General features: G+C 38.7%; 1 protein-coding gene across 1 annotated transcript in view; it reads left to right on the forward strand.

Annotated features, from left to right (window-relative positions):
• LOC103776713 (thyrotropin-releasing hormone-degrading ectoenzyme-like) overlaps positions 1–22,315 on the forward strand; it is a gene marked incomplete at its 5' end in the record, with an annotated part of 85,651 nt that overhangs the window by 23,784 nt on the left and 39,552 nt on the right. Inside the window, 3 exons of the mRNA XM_008944235.1 lie at positions 14,467–14,555; positions 21,284–21,417; positions 21,507–21,562. Coding sequence (XP_008942483.1) covers positions 14,467–14,555; positions 21,284–21,417; positions 21,507–21,562 — 279 coding nt within the window. The remainder of the gene's footprint in view (positions 1–14,466; positions 14,556–21,283; positions 21,418–21,506; positions 21,563–22,315) is intronic.

Genomic DNA, 22,315 nt, shown 5'->3' on the forward strand with positions numbered 1-22,315 from the left:
TTAGGGGGAGGACTCCTTACACTCTCCCCCTGCTCCATCATGAGGCCCCTCCCATGTGAGACAGTTCTCCGTGGACTTCTCCGGCGTGAGTCCTTCCCACGGGCTACAGTTCTTCATGAACTGCTCCAGTGTGGGTCCCTTCCATGGAGTGCAGTCAACTGCGAAAAGACTTCTCCAGCTTGGGTTACCCTAGTGTCTTGTGGGGTCACAAGTCCTGCTAGCAAATCTGCGCTGGTGTGGACTCCTGTCTCCATGAGTCTTTCCAGGAGCCTGATCCAGCATGGGCTTCCCAGAGGGTCATAGCCTTCTTCAGGCATCCACATGCTCCAGTGTGGGGTCCTCCATGAGCTGCAGGTGGGTATCTGCTTCACCGTTAACCTCCACAGGCTGCAGAGGGACAACCTGTCTCACCATTGTCTTCATCATGGGCTTCAGGGGACTCTCTGCTCCAGTGCCTGGAGCTCTTTCTCTGCCTCTTTCTTCACTGACCATGGTGTCTGCAGAGCTGTTTTTCTCACATATTCTCTCTCTTGGCTGCAATTGCTATTGTGCAGGTTTTTTTCTCCCCTTGTTAAATACGTTAGCACAGAGGAACTACCACCATTGCTGATGGGCTTAGCCTTGGGCAGGTCTATCTTGGAGCTGGCTGGCATTGGCTCTGTCAGACACAAGAGAAACTTCTAGAAACTTCTCACAGAAGCCACCCCGGTAACACCCCGCTACCAAAATCTTTCCCCACAAACCAAATACAGGTGAGAATTAGTTTTATTTTCATATGCCACATTAATTCAGAATTCAGACTTTTTTTATAGTCTTCTACAGCAGCAGGGCATATTATTCTGGATTTCTCAGGAGATTTTGTCTACCGATTTTGTCACAATTATAATTTCTAAACACTAGAAGTAAGATTTAGTGCTCTAGAGAGCATAAGGAAAGATAGCAGCAAGAACCCTATCAGAATTTTACTTCCTAACAGGTAGTACAATACATTTTATATGTATCTCCTTTGGCAAGTCTCTTTTCCATTCTCTTCCCTCTTTGGATTTGTTTTTCTCTGTGCTTCCATGCCCTTTTAACTACAAATGGGATGGAAGCCCCTTGCCCAAGGAAGGCTTTTCAGATTTGATGTTTACTCCAGCCAGTTAGATGATGGAGCTAATTTGCCACTTCCCAGTTATTTTAGTCATGTTATGTAAGTGTAAATACCAAAAAACAGGAACTGCATACATTTAGCAAAAGGTGAAACTTAGCTATGCCATTCACCTTTCAAAAACCATCCACCCGTTTGCATTGAAGTCCTATGGCTTAGCTATAAATTAGTGTCTGGAGTGTTACAGCAATGACCATGTAATTTGTTGGTGCACTGCCCACAGTCACATGTGGCTTGGTGTGCACCCTAGGTCTGTGTCATTAGCTGTCCTTTCATACCATCAAATTAAGTAGAACAACAAGATTCACATGCTGAAAATAAATTTAATCTTTCTGTCAGCAATGACCTAGATATTTTTTAGGTTTTTTGGGTTTTTTATTTCATTGGAAAAGTCACTATTGCTTCAGTTATTGTGAAAACAGTAGACATATGCAAAATCACATTCATGTGATGTCATTTGATAGTTCATGATACATTACCTTGGTTTGTAACGTTACAAGAACTGTCTAAAAGTACACAAAGCGAGGATGATAAGTGGCACGGAAGCAGCACATTGACAGACGTTCAGCACTACTGCAAAATGCAGTGTTCTGCCTGATTCTGCAGGTGGGTTTGGCCAGGGACTTGGCAAGGATTTACTGACATTCGTCAGGGCCAGATAGCACAGGTAGAGGTTGTGAGAGGCACAGAGGTGTGTGTGTAGGTATATATATATGTGTGTGTGTACATATATATAGCGTTAGCCTGCAGCCTTTGGGAGTGTTAGGTATTGGTTGCCTAATTCACAGTCCAGTAAAGTCGGTGCTCATCTCTCCTGCATGACCCATGAATGAGGCGTTGGACGCATGGCTCCCTGGGGAACAAAAATAGACACTGTAAATAACTGGGAGCAAATGGTATTTATGCCACATTTGAGGCCATGCTCTTGCAGGGTAGGCAACACTGTCTTTCTTAGGGTAGTTTATCTATGGATTACTCGTGATGATCATTTTAAACACTGTAAAGAGTAGAGCTGCACAAAATACAGAAAAACTGTCCAGGTCCAGGCCTTTCCAGGAGTTTATCATCTAAACAGACAATGTGGTATGCACTGAAAGGCTCCAGGGAAGGCTCTTAAAGCATCCATCTGCCATATAGTCTTTAGTTATCCAGAGGTGGGGCTCTAGTTTGGCATGGCATGGCAATAAATGTCAGTTTTATTGCCTTTAAAGTGATGAGGAGTTTAAACTTCTGGTTCAGGCCCTCTCTAGGCAAATTTAACTTTGCCTTTACTTTAGAAAGAGCCACTTCAGAGCAGGTCTTTCGGATACCTCTTCTGCATAAGAAATGTAAATAAGGAGGCAACTGAATCTTTCAGAACCATTCAAATTTTATAAAATGTCTGTGCTTTTCTTTATGCTATGTATTTATGCAGCAATTAACTGTTAAAAATGAAATGTGAAGCAGCATATTTAATTTTCTCTCTGAAATTATATAGAGGAATACAGAAGCAGCAAGCAAATTTTTCTAAGTGAGAAACAGTAAAAGTGAAAATTGTTGATACCTTTGGCAGTGGCTTACCTCTAGTTCTGCCTAGTCTGTTACTGTAAGTGTCTTTAATTCTACTGCAGAAGAGAATGATTACATATAGTTGATTTTCCCATCTCATGTACAGTTGGACTCCTTGTCTTTATAACTGCAGAAAAATGTGCTTCAAGGGCCATACGTATCTAAACTGTGATTTATTTGTGTGCACAGAATCAACTGTATGGCGTGCTAAGCACTAACATTTGGCCTGAAACTATAGAAGGTATACAATTTCACTTCTTTGCAAACATAGCATAGATTTTACTTGACACTTATGCCTTCACATGATCCATAGTTCTCATTTTATGAGAGAATAAAACTAACAATGACAGACACCATTTCTAGGAACACCATTCTTCAGAAGGGCCCAAATCACCAGCTTTGATTTGAATGTCGGAGCCTGTGGTTGGTGCAATCTTTCAGTACCAATTTCAGCTTATCCAAGCAAAAGTTTAAAGCTCCTGTAATAGCTATATAATTCGTATTCTTGCCCCGAATAACAATCCTTTAGTTATGTGTAGGTTCAATCTTGGACTCTATATCCCTGTGAGAACAGATTATGCCCTTACATTATAAGGCTACAGGGGAAGAGGTGATATTCCATCTGACAGGGTTCAGTGGGTTTCCCTGCTGACAGAGAAAATGATGATTTTAAGGCACCAGTCTCATCCATCATTAGAAGAATGGCTCACAGATATGACAAGAAATCTTATGAAAAATAATCTGTGGTCTAGACAATAAACTAATCAGTTTTGATGAAATCCATAAGCCTTTTATATACTGTATTGAAAAGCAGGCCAAAGTTTTCTAGTTGTGGGTATAAGTTGCCTTTTAAAAATATACAGAGCTTGTCTCTTCAAAAGTGGAGAAATAACCTTTCCAATGTTATCAAAATAATTAAATTCATGTTGCTGAGGTAATATGCACTTGTACAATGTTCTTATCATGCATGCAGTTTCCTGAGCTAATCTTTCCTTGTTCGTGATAATATCCTAAAGGGAATTGTCTTACTAGGCGTTGAACACAGCTAGCTTTGAGGAGAGATCAAAAAGGAAGAGGCACAAACTGGCACATGGGCAGGGTATTCATGGATGCTGTAGTGTGGTGAATCCTCAGTGCCTTTCTCCCTGTAGCTGGACTAGGGAAAATTCAGTGGAACAGTGCAAACCAGGGATGTGAGCAGCAAAACTAGTGCTGTACTGACTCGTGGGTCCAGCACCATGTAGTAATTGCAGCAGCTGAAAGGCTTTACAGTGGGCAGCAGAGCTGCTCAGCAGTCACTCCACTCAAAGATGAATGATTAACTGCAGAATTTATTTCCCTTCAAGTCTCTTCTGAATTTCCTACACAAAGCTCATTTATTCAGGTTTTGCAGAAATAAGGCTGTGCTTGTTCCTTCACTGATAATTATTTGAATAATAAAGGCATAGCTGTGTTTGGATATTGCTGTGTGTATTCTTACTTATTTGTATGACATTATCACTTGAGCAGTGATGGGGAACTTACTCTGTCCACTTAGCAGCTGAGGGGCTAGTTAAACACAAACCAAAACGTTAGGAGTACAAGGGGAATGCTGATAAGTATCTTTGAGATCTTCTTTGTCCAATTGTGGAATAATGTAGCATATGTGGTATTAATTATGTAATAAAAAGGACCATAATATAGACAAATATTGTTCCGTAAGCTGAGGAAAAAGGGCTAACAAAATAGAAAAAGAAGTACTAATTTACCTCCCTGTCTCTGGGAAATATCCTCTAATCTTCCATTTTCTCATGTCCTTTGAGTGTTTTCTTGTTATGTCTTTCATCTTTAGTATACCTGAAAGATTATGCTTATATCAGCATCTCTACTAGAAGCGACTTTTATGTTGCTGCCTGGGGAGTAGATGTGGTACCCTGGTTCATCTTGAGTGCCTCTATGTCAGCTATAGTAGCAATGAAGGGAATGGACCCCAGGAGAGCATGGCACTGGTATTTAGGCACAGAAGAAATGGAATTATCAGAAACAAGGTTAAAAAATCAAGAATCCTTAGTGAACCATGGAACTGTGGGTAATCACAGCCACATACTGGTTTAGCCATTTTTTTTGCTGGTCAAGCAGAGATTTGAAAATACCTGTTCTTGCAGAAGAGTGAGAAAGTGAGGGGAGCTCCTTCTCTTTACATGTACACTGCTGTTTAGTAGAGGACAGCTCTGTGAAGGACCAATAGATTTTGTCCTTCAGAGTGCATAGGGACAGCCTTTAATCCCAGCAGCCTGAGAGAGGACAGTGCTGTGCAGAGCGTGGCTCCCCCAAAGAACCAGTCAGAAGAGCTGCTTTTTTTTTTTCGCCCCCCCTGTAGAATCCACTAGAAAGCCTCCAGTCTTTTGTCTTGACTTTTTATTTTTAGAGGCTCTTCTGATTATTGTATTATTATTAAATCAGAATAGGAAGTGCTTGTAAAATTTGTTCCTGTGAGTATCTGCGCTGACGTCTCTTCAGCAAGATTTGCTGCTAGCAAAGATCTCAGAAATGCCATTTGTAATTTAACACTTTATTTCCAAAACCATTTCACAGCTTTTATTTGTGAGAAATGCTTCTCACTAGGCAGACTTCCAGGATCTGTGCAAGAGAAGGGCAACGTTTAGCGTCAGAATTTGCGGAGTGCTGAAGGAGACAAAATTGGTGTTTTGTGTCATTGCTCCTGTGCAGTGGCAGCATTCATATCCTGACAGAAGTTAGGCTGACAGGGAAAAGCTGCTGCTGAGTTTTATTATCACTGCAGACTCTGTCGCTTTCCTCATCTTACTTGCTAATGCTAACTCTCAGGAATTGCTAGATACCCAAACTAGTTAATTAACTCACATTAATTAAATCAGTTTCATGGTGAGGGAAGGAGCATGTACTTGAGGGCAACACTGTTTTAATACAGAGTGAGGTGGGGAGGTGAAGAAGAGATTCGGGGCAGCAGCTCTGCTGGGGAGCTGCCTGGCATGCAGGGGGAAGGAAGGGGAACACCGTATGGCAGAGCACAGACAAGAGCGGGAGTTGGGAGCATTAAAGTTGTGTACCTGGAATGGGCGAATATGGAGAAACAAGGAAATGGGGAAGGTGGTTAAGATAGGGGCTTTAGTGAAGTAAAGAGCAGACTAGGGAAAGCCCAAAGAGCATTTGGCAGAGACAAGGGTAATGGGAGGGACAAAGGTGGATAAATATCGTATTTTGTTGGCTTTGTAAAAATCAGAAATGTGGGTTCCCCATTCAAGATCAGAGGATGAAATTACTAATGTGCTACCTCTTCTTCCTTTTGCTTTCTCAAGTTACTGATAATGGATTTTTTTCACTTATTTCTCTATGTGAATCTTCACTCTCAGTAGTAGGGTCTCAGATATTATAGAGGAGATACTTTGGTGGGGACTATTAGGGAAGTTTACTGAGGAAAGAGAAACTATCCTAGGAGTTATATTTTAATCTTGCTTAGATTCACAATATTGTGAGGAAAAATCAGAACTGAACATTGGAATAGGCTGAAGAAAGCTTGGCACTACATCTCTGAGAACATATTGAAACACTGTAGGCATAGCTAAAATGCTACTCTTCCTCTTACTGTGGGAGTTTCTCCTCAATCCATGACACATCCTTCCACTCCATTCAGAGAAATTTCAGATCTTCACTCTGTACCAAGGGACTATGCTCATGGGTAGAGGACAACAATGTCAATGCAATTTTTTTTTCAAATTGAGGAATTCAAATTAATTCCTTTAAATTACCTTGTGTCCACCCTTAAAAAAAACAATCATACCAAAGGAGAGTGGGGTTGTATGGGACAGCCAAAGATGTACAGCTCTTTTCTAACAGAATATGCATGCTGTCATCTTAATGCAGTCTCACAATGGAACCACACATGGCCTTATTCATTCTAGTGCTGCTGTTACAGCACAGAAGCCTTTTCTTATAGCTGGGAGTTTGTGGTTTCCTTTCATTGGTAAGGGCATTATATCTGGCATAAGACTCCTGTAGAATGTAAACTGTTTCCTGTATTTCAACTCTACAACTTCATTATTGCTGAAAATTATTCCAAAGAAACTTGTAAATTCCAGGAAGAATTAGGACTATGACAGAGTAAAGGAAACCCAGAAAATCCACATCTGTAATACTTTGCTGTTAAAACATGTTAATCTCTGTTCTGACTATAGATGAATGATTGGGTCAATGACTGTATTAAAATACATGTCTCTAAAATAAATTCCAACAATACCATATTGGCAATGAAAACATTTTTTCCCTCCATATCTTTGTATTTAGATCCATATAAAGCCCAAATGATCCTAGAAGTAGTTGCTCTTAAAAGCAACCATCACCCTTTATTTTTGAGTATACCAATATGATTGCCTTTTTTAACATGAGTTTCTAAATGGAAACATTCATAACAGACATATAAATAAAATTAGCAGCTGTATTGGTGCAGAACTGCAAATGAAGAGGATACCATCAGAAACAAGTTATCTCAGAAGTGCTAGCATCTTTCAAGACTGGAATATAAGCTTCATAGTTACCCTGTTACAAAATTCTATTTTTTTTCTCCAAGCTGTAAAGTTTATCATAGTTTTCTCTACATGTGCAGCTAAATGTAATTTCTATTCAAAATGAGAATAGGCATACAATTGCAAATATCTTTCAAATCCCTAAGTTTTGCTTCCCTCTGAAATATATATTAGGTGGATCCAACTACACATCCAATCAGAGCCTTTTAAAACCTCAGACAACGTAGATAAATCCTAGTAGTTAAAAGCAATGCTGCTCTACAAATTCTGTTCATCTGTTAAGTTCACTTCTATTAAAAACTTGCAATACTTTTCAGAAACTGATGTCTCAGGTGTGGATCCCATTCAGATGCACCAGGTGGCCAAGTTGTTCTCTGCCTGGCACCATCTATCAAGAGCTGATCCCATTGGGTTGTTTTGTTTGGTAGGTTGCTCTGACTAAAAAGTTGAATTCCTGCGTAGGTGAGGCATTAGTGAGAAAGAAGAAACTGATAAAAAATGCTGAATTAGATTTTGATAATATTTGGTGTAGATGGTAACATGAAGACCATTCATTTTTGAATAATGTGCATCAACTGCAGTTTTACCTGCTTAGACACTATTGCATGTGTATTACGTGGCCATTATGTATGGACTCATGGATTAAAAAAATACAGTCTATATTACAGTCAGACAGAGCTCCCTAAAGACTACTCTGGAACACTGTTTTAATTCAGAGTCCACCAGGATCTATATTCTTACTTTGCTTTTGTGAAGTGACTGGAAATGCTTCTGCTCAACATAGTCCAGAATGATCTTGGAGTAAACACTTCTACAGTCTTTTTATTTCAATCTTTTTCTAGTTAGTCATGTTATTAACTGTTATTAACTTCTCTGTCCCTTCTTTTGCCTTAGTTTACATTTTTCTTGTTGGCCAGTCTGTTAGACTTGGGTGAGGGCAGAACTCCTGGAATTGCAGCATGCCAACCGTACCACCATTTCCTTTCCTCATTTTGCTCAGGTCCAGCAAACTCTTGATATGGATCCCACAAATAACGTGGAGTGGCACACTTTCCGTGTCCTGCTCTTTTCATTTCCTCACTACACATGGTGCTACAGTCAGAAAGTCTCTGTCTGCAGGACTTGTGAAAGTCCTGTCCAATTCAAACACTAACAGGCCTTTTCCAGTTAATAAAACCTAAGTGCTGTCCTTTCTGAATTCAAGTTGGGTAATTCTGGCTTATTTGATTAAAAAGTCTGCTGTTGTCTGCTTTTTCATCCAACTTGTAGAGGAATACAACTTAATCCTTCACCTTTACCAGTGTTCTTCTTCTGTTTCTTGTTGCTTGCACTAAATTTCTTGTTCTCACTCTGAACATAGGAATGAAGATCACACTGGATCTATGCAGATGACCAATGAATACCTCCAAGCTGTGCTCAGTTGATCTCAGTTACTTCATGTTGTTCTCCTTTATCCATTGTTCATCTTGTATTTGGCTTTCCTACAAAGTTAGCGGAATTTTCCCTTCCTATCTGCTGTCTTCTGTGCTGACAGGGTACAAGGAATCCCTTGACACCCTGGCTCAGTGTAGGAGTTGTAGTATTGTGAGAGCGGGAATAACGTCTTCTTGTGTTGCGCCTCTGGGCACAGCCTACAATCACTTTACTGGCACATATTACAACTAATGAAATCTCTGTGTTCTCCAGTCTTGTGAGAATGATATTCACCACATGAATATATCATCACCTCCTTATCCATTAACAGAACTAACACTCTGTAGAATCACACTTAATAAAAGAGTGTGATTTCCTCTGATATGCACATGAGCTTCCCCTGGAACCTGAAATACTCTTTACTGAATGAGATACAATACTATATAATAACCTGGGAAAATCTCTATTATGCTTTTAAATTATCTTTTCCAAAGCAATCTCTCTAAAAAAATGTGGCTTACAAAATTTTACCCTGCTGCTGAGTTCTGCTTCATGTATAATCTCTTTCTGTAGTAGGAAGCTCTAAAGCTATTGTGCTGTTCAACAACTTTTACTTGTTTCCCACTGACTACCTTATGTCTACTTGTGCTCTCAACCTAGGAATAAATGCTTCCAAGTATCGTGGCAACAGGGCTTGTAATTTTGTAGATAAGTTGAATACACTTTCAGGTTTTCTGTTAACAATTTATCTTTGAACCTTCCACTATCTTAATATTGAAAATGCACTGAAAATAAAGGCTGTCTTTTGTCTTGCTATCAGAAATTGCAATTGTTTTGGCAAGCAAAGGCAAGAAGAGATCTCTGCTCTCTTCCTGCTGTACTGATATGTCCAAACTTCACACTATCCTTTAGTTAGTTCACGTTACCAACTTCCTGTGCCTCTTATTTTATAACAGGCTTTAAGGATATTAGCCAGAAACTTTTGCATCCGTGCAGCTAAATGCTTCTCTTACTGGCCAGTATTTGTATATGTGTCTGCAAATAAGCCAAGCATGCAACTGAAGTAAAAATACAAATCTTTAATTATTATTTTTCATTTTGTTCTGTAAGACTTGCTTGCTTTCCAGAAGGTCCCATTTTCTCATTACTTTGCTTTTGTCTTCTTTTGTCTCTGAAATCACAACATGAGGCCATGAGGATGGCTGATAGCAAGGTATTCCCTGGGTAAGAAATGCCCCTGTCAGCATCCTAACCTAATCAAGGAATCATCACTGTTGGCAAGGGCCACACTGGGAAGGTGTCTCCTCCTCAGACTCAGTGCTGCTCATCCAAGCATATGTCTCTGTGTGCTTGAAATGTCAACAATCTTCATATGGAGAGCTGAGAATGGTCAACTAACAGCAAGGAGTCCTTGCTCCCCGTTTCTCAGATTCAGCCACTCTGGATGTACCACACTTTTATATTTAACTGAAGAGACTGAGTTGGAATTTTGGATGTTAAGTTCTGGTGGTTAAAATAAGGAGGCAGGTGTTTTAACTCGTCAGTTTTAGTCTTGGATTTTCTTCATATCCTTTTAACTCTTAAATCATTTTCATTCCTTACTTTATTGCTGTGTTAAATAGCTTTAATCATACCCTTCAGTGGTATCCTTTGAGATTGTTATGCTCTCAAAATACTTTACAAAGATTAGTAAGTGTTACAGATGAGCAAGAAATGGATTGCCATCCCACATAAATTTTCAACATATCAAAACATTTCCTTGTATTGAATCAGGATAAAAATCAATGCAAAAACTGGGGAAAACTTGGTTTAGAAAATTAATTTCAATTCTGTAATTTCAGTACTTTACATTTCAGTTTCACTCATTTTAACACCTCCCTTCAATTAACTTGTATTTACAGCTGAAATTCATTTTGAATCAGCAAACTGGAATCTTTATTTAAAACAGTAGTTATAAAAGGTTAGGACTGTTTTAAACATCATAGTTGAAAATCTGTGCTGAAGCCATTTGTTTCTTAGAAGCAGCTTAGTTGTGAAAATTTGCTGTTTTCAGTTAGAAATGAAAAAGTTTCTTTGGAAAACTCATTTAGTTGTGGTAGGTATCATTGTCAGCATCAGGTTTGAGAGTCCCATTTAGTTGCTTGCACTGGTGACTGGTGCCATTGGAAGTGCCCTCAGGGATCTTACTTGACCTTGTGCTGCCACTACACCCATGGGAGCCATCTCTAGGTGCTCTGCCATATCTTACAGCCCATGGCAGATGTCTGAAGTACCTCATGGCAGCTCATTTGACACAACCTTGCATAATATAGAGAAACTGAGTCACAGAAGAGTGATGGTTGAGATTGCACCAGTGCCAGGTGATGGTTTAAGTTATTCCTGGTTTTCCAGTCTGGAATAATTTAGACAACTCACAATTTCATTTCTCAGCCCAGTAAGCTGTTTGAAGGTACATACAGATTCTGGTGTTCAGCTTTTCTGAAAGTAGTTTTGTGGATGCTTTGTAGTTGCAGGGATTAGGAAATAAAAGCAGATGGCAAATCATTTGCCATATTTGACTTGATTGACTTTGTGTGATGTCGCTGAACGTGCAGCCTGTGTATCCTCCTCTGATCTCATGTTCTGCCTACAATGAAATTGGTTTCTTGTGCTGTTAGCACATTTGAGCAGAGGGACATATCTCCTAAGGTCTCTTCCCACCTAAATCATTCTGTGATTGCCACTACACTTGAAAATAATTATGCCTATTATACCCTGCTAAGAGGCAGATCACTTAATTTGCTTTTGTGCATAGCATTTTAATTTTGTCACTTATTCTTCTGTTGTTAGGAGGGCTAAAAGAGTAATTTTTTTCTATAGTCTGTACATTGTTCTGGTCTTCTACCTTGTCGTGGTTCTCCTCCTTTGATTTCCTAGCTATGTATATGATCAAAGACTATTAATAGACATCTTCTATATCTAGATGTATATTCTATATCTAGGTGTAGCCTCTTGTCATTTTAATGTGTTCTGTATGTATTTTTGGAGGTCCAGTTTCCTCATTAAAGACTCTGAAAGAAAATAATCTCTACTGGGATAAGAGCGAGGACCTCATTTAAGAAATATAAACCTGGAATAGCCCTTATTTTCCCCACAATTCAGTGGGGAAACCTTTAGCTCTCTGCTAAGGTGATCTGGTTTGTATCCAGATGGACACTGTGTGTGGATTCCTCAACAGCTCAACAGCGTCTCAGGTAGATTGGACACACAGTTCATTAGCTCCATTTCACTCAGGGGCTGAGTATGCTACCTGAACAGGCATACAATTCCTGCAGACATATTCTTCAGGGTAAGGAGGACCAAATGTGTTGTTTCCAGTCACTGGCCCTCAAGTCTAGATTCTTATTTTCACTGGGTCTGGTGTGCCACACCAGGCAGCAGGTGGACAGGTGGAAGAGGATGACTTTTTTTCCCTGGTCAAATACATACAGAGAGCATGGTGGTGGTCCCAAAGTATAAAGAACAGTTAAAAGCTCTGCACTACTCCCAGACAGAGCAGGAGGAGAACAAGCAAGTGGGCCCCTTTTTTCCTTTTTTCCCCCTCTGTAAAGCAGAAGAGTGCGATAGGAAAGTGCAAAAAAAGTTTAGTTCTTCCTAGTCAAACCTGGAGAACAGAGTCCCTACAGGTCATGCAAAGATGGTGAGTAGAAGTCATTCTAATGAAAATTTTTGAAAGGTAAGCCAGATACTTCTCCCTCATGTACATCTAAAAAACTTACCCACAGCTGCTTCTGGAACAGCAGCATAGATTTCACCAAGAATGAAGAGGACTGGAAGGAGAAAGCTGATAAGCATATAGAGAACAGGAGTAGTAAAGTAGGAAAAATGGTTTTCTGGAGATCTCTATTAAAAGGAAATCTGTGGTTCATCTGGTAAATCAACAGCCAAGAAGATGAGATTTAGAGGTTCTGGAGAATGCCAAGAACATCAGAAGTTCTCTCATCTTGGTGAGATAAAAAAATCTACCAGTACTCATCTTCCCAACTAAATCCATACATGTTTTCTGAGGATGGGTAGCTGGCTAGATCACCTTTCGGAGAAGATTCTGTCCTTGTTTCAGTGAGATTTACCTTAATTGGAGGTAATGTAGAATAATAATATAACATAATATAAAAGTCCTCTCTGTATAGATACTGCAATGCACAGAATATCTATGAAGTTCCTTCTAAAAATAGCAGATGCTCATGTACATGTTCATACACGAATATTTGTGTATGTGTATATATGTGTTTAAATCAGCTATGTAGGCAGCTCTCAGCATCTTTTATTTTGCAGTTCAGCTTTTTCTGTAGGAGTTGATCTCAAGAGTTATAAAAATACCATGCAAATGCATTTCTTTAATTTTTTTTCATGTACCAAAGTTCCTGTTCTTTCAAATAATATGCAAGCTTTATGCCCAATTATGCCTCATTTTTCTTGATCACAGTTTGCCAGCATCTTTTTTCATTCTGGATAGCTGAGTGCATAGAGCTGTGTGTGTTTTTAAAGATAATACATTTCTTAGAAGGTTTTTTAGACACACTCTAAAACACTGATGGGTGATGGGTGCCTAGTAAGATGGAGGTATTTGAGAGAGTAGTGAATGTTCTCTGGTGCATCACTTTGCAGCATTACCTGACTGCCCTGCCCTGTTGAATCCAGAAGTTACTGCCACTGTAGCAGAAGCAGCAAGATGCAATAATTGTTTCCACCTCATTGGTCCACCTCACACTCCAGAATACTAGTTAAGCCAAGAGTAAAGGTAACTGTGTGAAGACCTCAGGCTGACAACTGAGAAGCTAATGCACCAGTGGACATAATTTTCTACTGGCTGTGCTGTGGAGGGTGGTAACCTCAGCACAAGGAGTGGGCAGACTGATAAAGGCAGTAGCATCTTCAAATGCGACAGCTTAATTATCCAAAAAGTGTCTACCAGAGCATGTACTCATGTGGTGCATGTCTTTGATGCATGAGTAGATCTGATAATTTTCCAAATGTATCATGATACCAACATTCATGAGACTTTTTTTCTTCTTCCATATGGCAATAAAGGCCATGTTTTCTTTCTGATGTCACTCATAGCTGTTTCAGCTGTACAGTTTTCAAACTATCTCAATTTCTCTTTATTGAGTTAAAGATGTTCTAGAAAAGTTTTAGGTAAATGATAACATTTATTCCCAATGAGAAACAATCTGTGATACCCTGTCAGGAAGTTGGGGCCTGATTACAGCAGCTTATCTCCAAATCCACATATGGCATGTTTTGTCCAGTTTGCATACATGTAGATGATAATAAATCGTGCAAAGAATTGGAGATCCATTCATTTTGTTTTTATAAGCCAGCTGCTATGAAAGCCCATCAGAGCTTTTTAGGAAGTTACTAGAAGAGTATATTATTTCTAAACTTTGGAATCTGTATAAATCAAAGCATGTTTTTACCTGGAGGTTCTCTTTTTCTAAGTAAATGTTAAAAAGTGTTCTTTCTATGGGAGATCATTATTCCCTCTTCTGTGAATAATTTCGTTAAATTAGGAAAACCTTGCAAAAAAATCCTCATATGATGATAGCGTATGAAAAATGTAAAATATAATTCAGGGATTTTTTGAAGATGAATGATTTTTTCATTGTTTTATTGCTAATAGCAAATGCATTTCAAAATCAAAGTAACTTGTTAGAATACACATCTTTACACTGCTACTGAAATTGTGTTTTGATTTCTTTGACATAATCCCTGATTGCTGTGAGAAGAATCAGTTCAGTATTTCTGTTCTTAGATTCCCCCTCCTTTGTCTTGCAGCTACTTGTGGCAGATTCCATTAACAATTGCAGTAGGAAATACGAGCCACATCTCATCAGAGGCAATTATATGGGTGTCTAACAAATCAGGTAAAAATAAACTTTCCTCCCAGTGGAATCTCATAAAGCATACTTGTGTTTTCCTCAACTGTTTCTTTGGAATTGATCCTAGATAATTATTTAGTTGCTCTGCACCCAGTTTTAGCTACATGCAATGAATTACAAAAAAGGGAGAGTTGGGAAGGGAGGGAGGAGGAATGAAGGATGAGCAGCAAGCAAGATTTATAATTATCACAGAAGTTAAGACAGGATAATGGAAAGCTTGTACATGGAAATGTGTAACTTGGTCCTAAGTATTTTATATTTAGCAACACATATCAAGTCATTGATGAATGCAATTCACTTTATTGATTGGTGAAAGTTAAATGTAATATTTTTATAGCAAAACATCTGATGAGTATGACTTAGTAAATGCAACTTATTTAGAATTCTGGCATTTTTAACTCTGATCCATAGTCTGAAGCAGGACTAAGAAATGTTTGCTGTCATTAAAAAATTTCCTTATTGATCTATCTATTTCTTCTCTCTATTAGATAACCAGATGTTTGACCTCAAGAATGCATTATTCTGCTTACTACTTATTTTATCCTTCCTTAGTTCCTACATGATCATAACAATTATTGCTGAGGACAGCTAGGGATAGATACCAGTGGGTTTTTGTCACCTAATAAAAGAATATTACCATAGACATTTAATGAAATATTTCTCTATATCCGTAGCAGTTCATGCCACATCAGCTGAGAGTTTTGAAATGGAATTGAAGAGAGTGAGGGAAGAAATGTGGAGGCTTGAATAGAATGATTATATGGAAGGGAAAAGAAGGATCCATGCATCCCCTTCGACAGATGGGCTGTAGAAGGAGAACTGCATCCTTCTTGTAAAATTAGAAGGGTATAGAGATTTCCCTCTGATATAAATTTAACTGGAGAGAGGGAAGAATCAAACCTATGCAAGCCTGTGTTTTTTCCTTTTTTTCTCTTTCATAAGTCACTAAAACACAATAGTAATGTAGAGCTTAGCAGCCAGAAGGACTAGAAATGAATGGTGCACAATCACTGGAAATCTGAGTATGCCAACTTTGTAGTGGTATAAGGTGTATGTTTCTTTGCCCTGATCATTTTCAGCCTATCAGAACATAAAGTTTTATGCTTCTCCCATGAAATAATGACCTAGAAATGTCCCTGGGACCAAGGCATTTTCCCTACCTGAGGAACATATTCTAGTCAGAGCACACAGACATTGCCTCACTTTGCAGAAATATACCACGTTGGACATACTTTTTAATATTAACATCTCCAGAATACTTCAAAACCTGTTCTCACTTTCACAATCTGCCTTAATGACTTGCTCTGCTTTTGTCCTTTAGGGCTTGATTGAACTCTCATTGAAGTTAATAGAAAGATTCCCACTGACTTCAGAGAGAGTTGATCATCTCATCTCATCTCATCTCATTAGGTTGTACATGCATGCCTCCTTCCCTTCACTCCTGCCTTGAAAGTTCAGTATATCACTATTATCTGCACAGTTGCTTCCTCATTGCCTTTTACTTACAGAGTGCTGTGGAGGAACAAGTCCATAAAACCACTACCCACACTTTTAAGATCTACTGCTCCTATCAGAATGCCTTCAAGAAATCAACAAATTAATGATGGCCAGCATGAGCAATGATTTTGGGGTGGCTGCTATACAGAAATTAGAAAAGAACCTTTCTGAGTCATCAGTTTACTGTGTAGCGAATCAATGCTTCTGTGATCTGTTGTCATTGTCCTTGTCCTTCCTCATTACTTTCTCACTCATTTGCTCGCTCACGGATTCACTTATGCCTCACTGAAAATGAGGCTGTAAACTTATGACTACAGCAAGGATGTCCTCTTGTTTCTATTGTTGTCTAACTCAGCTGGAGAATTCCTCAACATAAAAAAGAACATCCCTGAGTGTACTCAATATACCATTCATTGTACATGCTGTTATGTATTGGGGCTGCTATAGATGATTTTGTGATACTCCTGGAGATTTGCTGCAGCTGGTATGTTTGTTTTATGAGGATGTTGAAGGGATTCTGAGACTAGAAAGGCTGGTTTCCAGGATTGATTTACTGTGGATGGGAAGAATCCTGAAGACTTTGTTTTGTGCAGAGAACACAGTTTCAGTGTTGCCCCAGCAAGTAGTCTGGGAACGACTGCAAGCTGGGGGTGAAACAAAATACTCTAGAGGATATTTGGAAGATTGGAAGTAGGCAAATTGTTCTTCAAGTGAATGTAATTGAATGCAGATACTCAAATCAAATTTGGAGCAAATGCTGTTCATGAGGATGGCTTTCATGCCCTCTTTAGGAAGTAGCAGGTGTTTCCTTCTGGTTGACTAAACTGCTGTGCTAAAGAAGCTTCCAGCATAACCTGAAGAGTGGATAGGAGGTGTTGAAGAGCTGTCTGTTTTCTATAATTTTACTACTGATTACTTACCTCATTTCAGCCACCAATAATGAAGAGGGGCCAAGTTAATGGCCACCGTTATGATATCTTGGCATATCACTTTTACCTTGTCTGTGTGTTATCTGAGAGAAATGAAACCATGGCAGTTTTGAAATAGCTACATATATTGCCATCAAGGAATACTACTTTTTCTGGTAGTTTGAATTATTTCACAGGGGAGTACACACCCTGCCTTGCACTAGAATTTACCAGGGATGCTTATTTGCTCATGAAAGTATCCGTTCCTTCATGGTCATCCAGAAGGATAGGAGACTATTGATTTTTGCATCCTCTTGTTACTGTATCTGTGACTTCATCAAGGTATTGTAGGATACCAGTTGGCATTTCCATGGGTAAGGGATAGGAGGCAGTTGTCTAGGCTTGTGAGAGCTACAGAATGTAGGGTACTTGGGTTCCTGCTCAGTGCTCAGCCTGGCCGTGTCTGGTTACATACTAGAGATAGCTACAGAGTCAGTTCTCCCAGTAGGGATTCTACCAGCTTAAACCAATTTCCTAATATGCTAGGGGTTGTAAGAAATGAAGAGTTAAAATAACAACTGTGAGCCTGAACACTTGAAACAGTAGTAGAAGTGTGTTTAGCCCACACTCTTGTCATCACTGGAGTACTGCACTGCAGAGGCGTGCCCTTCACTCAGGCCGCCCTCACAAGGTGCTCACGGTGCCGTGCGGAGGAGCAGGCTTCCATCATTCCTGCTGGTTCTGATGGAGATGAACTTGCTGGAGAGGTGGAAGAGCTCAGAATCTCAAGCCACGTGCAGTTAGCACCAGCTGGAGGACTGTCTCACACTTCTAGAGCAAATGAAGTGGGAATCAGATTCTAACTGATTTTCTTACTTCAAAACAAATGTCATAAAATCTAACCATTGCCTCCTAAATGTCTCCTGCATGTATGTGGAGACATTTAGGAGGCAATGGAGACTCTGAAAATCGGCAGTTTCAGAGCAGTGTTATTTTCTGAGGCATCCAGACAAAACATGACCATGCAAAAACACTTTCTGATGGAAGAATAGAAAAAAAAAAATTCCCTTTAATCTCAAATACAACTGTATATATTTTAGATTGATTTTTAAGAGGTGAACTAAAGTCATCAAAGATAGATTTCTACCCAAGTGAAATCTTTGTTGCTGTTTAGAAAGTCGTGAATGGTTTAATATAGGGTTTAACACTGAATGACTACCTTTTCCCTAACTATAATATTTTTAGGAGGAAACTAATAAATGTGTTTGTGGTAAGTGGAGAAATTGCCTAGGCGTATAGAAATTTTCAGTGCTGTAATCACCAAAAGAAAGATTTTCTTTTATAGGAAGACATGAGAATTGACAGACTCAAACATCAAATTCCAGTAAATTATATAGAATGATGTGAAGCACACGCATCAGACAGTCCCTTAAAATAACCACCTGCTTATATGAGCTGGAAAGGCATGAAAGGTTCCTGTCCTGTATTTTAGGAGAAGTCAGCACATGAGTAGTCTTATCGAAAAATAATAGCAAGGGGTTACGGTTGGATTTAAACTGACCAAAACAGCAATAATGCCATCAAGCTTTGAGAGATACCGTTCTCCATTAAAGCAATACGTGCTGGAGGTGTTGCACAGTTGTTACTTGTGAAATAGGTTGTTCTGAACTTGTTGTATTTGACTGGCAAATGTCATTTAATTGAAGCACAAGTAATTTCCTCGCTACGGAGGTCAAAATTTAATACAAATACTCAGACAAGGAATATACATAGATTTGTTTTTATTACAACTGATTTTGAAAATTTCCATTTAATGGATTTATTTACTCAGATATTGATTAATGTGCACTCATAGGCCATTTGGTATGCTTTTAGGTATCATAGAAAATTAACCAGAGATCAACCAATTACAAGTAGTTGCCTTCATGGATGGTGGCATTTATAGGTTAGTTTGCAACAGAAGAAGTGGGTAGAAAGTAATGCTATATTAAGGTGGTAGGATTTTCTGCCAGGCATGAACAGCCTGCTCCTGACCCCACGTGGCAGTTCACCCATGAAGACTCACAGAATTTCTGAAAGTCCTCATTCCCCTCAGCAATCTCTCCTAGATAAAGAAGTGGGTAATTTCGCTGTTGCTCTTAAGAAACCTGATAGGCTGATAAGGAGCATACTGAGATTTAGGGTTGGCAGGCTGTATTCACACGACCACAGTGGGTAAGCTAAATAGAATGGAGTAGATCCAGATTAAAATTCCTTCTTTCCCTGTTTTATCAAAATCTGTTCTAAGAAAGTGCCTTTATCAATGTGCTTTAAATTTTTGTGAATTTTTACTGTATTTCTGCAGTAATTTTTTTTTTTTTTTTTATAAATTTCACTGGTTTAGATGGGAACCAAGATTCAAGTCTTCTCTAAGTAAGTTGGAGCAACAGGGTGATTCTGACTTCAGGTCCAATGAGAAAAGGATTTTTACAGAGGAGCAACTTAAGTATTGCAGTCTAAGAGAGTTTGCTTAGGGCTGAGGTATACAGCCCAGTGTTTTCACAGACACCCCTGTGGAGGGAAGAACACCTGGTGTTAAAAAATGTGTTTCAAATCAGATTGTGTGGCAAAACCAGTTTGGATGCTTTAACAGTATGAATGCCCAGAGAGCCCACAGAGCTGTGGGGACTTAATTCTGATCTTCTCACTCAGTCCTATTTCTGCAGGATACGTTGGCTCCTAAAGAATATGTCTGGTCTGGTTGGTGATTTATCACAGATATTTAAATGGATTTAATCAATATTTTATCTAAAATTAGGGGTCTTTTAAAAAAAAAAATTCTATGCTGCAATTCTATGTACATTCTATTCCTATAGGAATAATTAGATTGAAGCAGTGCAAGTCAGTTAGACAAACCCTAGAAGAGCAGTAACAATTGTATTGAATAGGCAACAACTGCGTTATTCTGGGCTTAATATTTTTTAAAAGTGTATTTTAAAGTGATTTTAATAATGTCAGAACTACCTATGTGAGAAGAAGACTTCCTTTTTTAATCTTGCAGCTTTTTATTTGAATTCATGTGTGTAATGCAACTCCAGGAATTTAAAGTTATAATTAGATGGTTTTAGGATTGGAGTCCTGCTGCTCTCTGTATTTTTTACACCTTAGAACGATAGTCGTTTGTGTGTTTGCTGCAGATATTTAGTCACGGGAGAACCATGACTTTTATCTGTAGTCCTACCCATCTATTATTTCCTCAGAAATTACTTTATTATAAGAAAGGCTGAAACAAATCAATTTCTTTAGTAAGTCTGGGTACTAAATATTACATGTGAATGGTTAAGACCACGTTGTTAACAACTTTTCCCATTTGTTACTTTCAGGGAATTCAAGCACACCAAACAATTCCCTGATGGAATTACTTTGAAAGCAAATTTTATGTATTTTTTTTTGTTTTTAAAAATGCAGGAGAAGACTGTTCTTTTGTCAACAGTGTATAATCTAATATTATTATGGTAGAGAAAAATTTTTGCTGAATTTTTAGTGAGTTCTGGATCATGTGCGGTTGTGTCAGAATAGTTACTAGATTGAAGGCTTCTTCAAGAGACATTGAAGCCTGAGGCTTCATTCTGTGATGATTTTTTCCATAGTGAATGAAGTGTGTGTTCTTAATTTGTGGCATTTTTGCTTTTGAAATTCCTAGTCCTGCAAATAGTTGTGTACTGGCTGACTGTACAAATACCAGAATAAATTTAGACTTTCATCCCCAAAGTGATTCCTTAAAAAGAGGGGAAAGAGGAAGAACAGGTTGATACAAGGTTAATTGGTCTAGCTCTGAAGGAGAGCCTCTCAGTGGTTATTATCTAGAAACTGTAAAACTAGAATACTTTAGTTTAAAATCCAGTATAAAAATTTCATTGACTACATGCAAAAACACTTAAGATTTTTTTTTTTTTTTTTTTTTTTAATCACAGGTGTAGTCTTCTCTCAATAGCACATCCATTGAATTATTTGAGTTAGGGTTGTAGAAAGCTATTTTAGCATGGCCATAATCAGGGTACCAGACTTGAAATGGGTACCTGTCATACAAATCCTATTTACCAGAAAAAAACTACCCTTGGATTTCTGAGTGGCTAAGAGGTCCCTACAGGAATGTTAGCTGATATCTCTCTACATCAGGACAGATAAAGGAAATTATTAATCACACACGATGTTTTTGTTAGTCTTCAAACTAATTTTGCTGCCTTCATGAGAGAATTTAACAAATATTTCTTTAGAATTTTTAAATTTAAAAACAAGTCCCTTTTCCATCTTGTTCTTTCTTTCCAGAACACCACAGAATTCCTGCTTTGGAAGAGGCAAGTTGGTTGCTGGGGAACATCAACCAGACTGGCTACTTTAGAGTTAATTATGATATTAGGAACTGGAGGCTGCTGATTAATCAGCTAACAAGGAACCATGAGGTAAGCTCCTCTGCTCATCCTTAAAATCTTCTTCGATAGGTGAACTTCATCACCCTAAATGGTTCCGTTTTTGTGCTTGCCCCTCACAGGTTATCTCTGTCAGTAATCGGGCAGGCTTGATCGATGATGCATTCAATCTAGCCAGGTATGTTTTCCTGAAGATAATCTATCCTCATACACATTGCTGCAATAACTCATGCTATCATTAACTCAGCAGTTGAGTGTGTTTGAAAGGTAAATATGCTTTGAACACACTTTAGTCTTTTCCCCTCCCTTTTCTTTTTTTTTTGGTATGTCTCATAAACATGGTCTGTAGCACATTCACTGCTCTTGATCAATAACTGCCGTGGGATGTTTCCGAGTCTGGAGAGGTCTGATCAATTTTGTAGCAAGTTCAATTTAACACTTTGGAGACAAATAATTTCTTTCCTCTTTCTCTAATGAATAAGGGTTTATTTTCTTCTGTTTCTCCCTAATGCCCCCGCCTCTCCTTTTTTTTTTGTAACTGACCCTTGTGCTGTATTTAATTTGTGATGGAAGGCACCTTCAGGCTTCAGTAATTTTTTTTGCCCTGACTTGTACTGTTACATCATTTTCCTAATATCTTTCTTTTCTTGTAATCTGCCAGAACAGACTCTTTTTCTGCGTGATGCTTTTCACACAGCATGGACAATCAGGGTTCCATTGGGCATTTCTGAAATTCATACTTTTTGTGCTTTACTATGACCAGAGTTAGTAATTAACACATACAGTGCTGGTCAGGTAATGCCTGCTTTACAAATTGAGGCAATGGAATTGTCTTCATTTTGAAATCAGGACATTTGATGTGTTGGTAGTAAAAGTGTAAAATGAGAGTAAAGTCATGGGACATTTTGAACTTTTCCATTCTTGAGGTTCT

The sequence above is a fragment of the Merops nubicus genome, unplaced genomic scaffold (genome assembly GCF_000691845.1).
Source record: "Merops nubicus isolate BGI_N331 unplaced genomic scaffold, ASM69184v1 scaffold5877, whole genome shotgun sequence".
Taxonomy (NCBI): domain Eukaryota; kingdom Metazoa; phylum Chordata; class Aves; order Coraciiformes; family Meropidae; genus Merops; species Merops nubicus.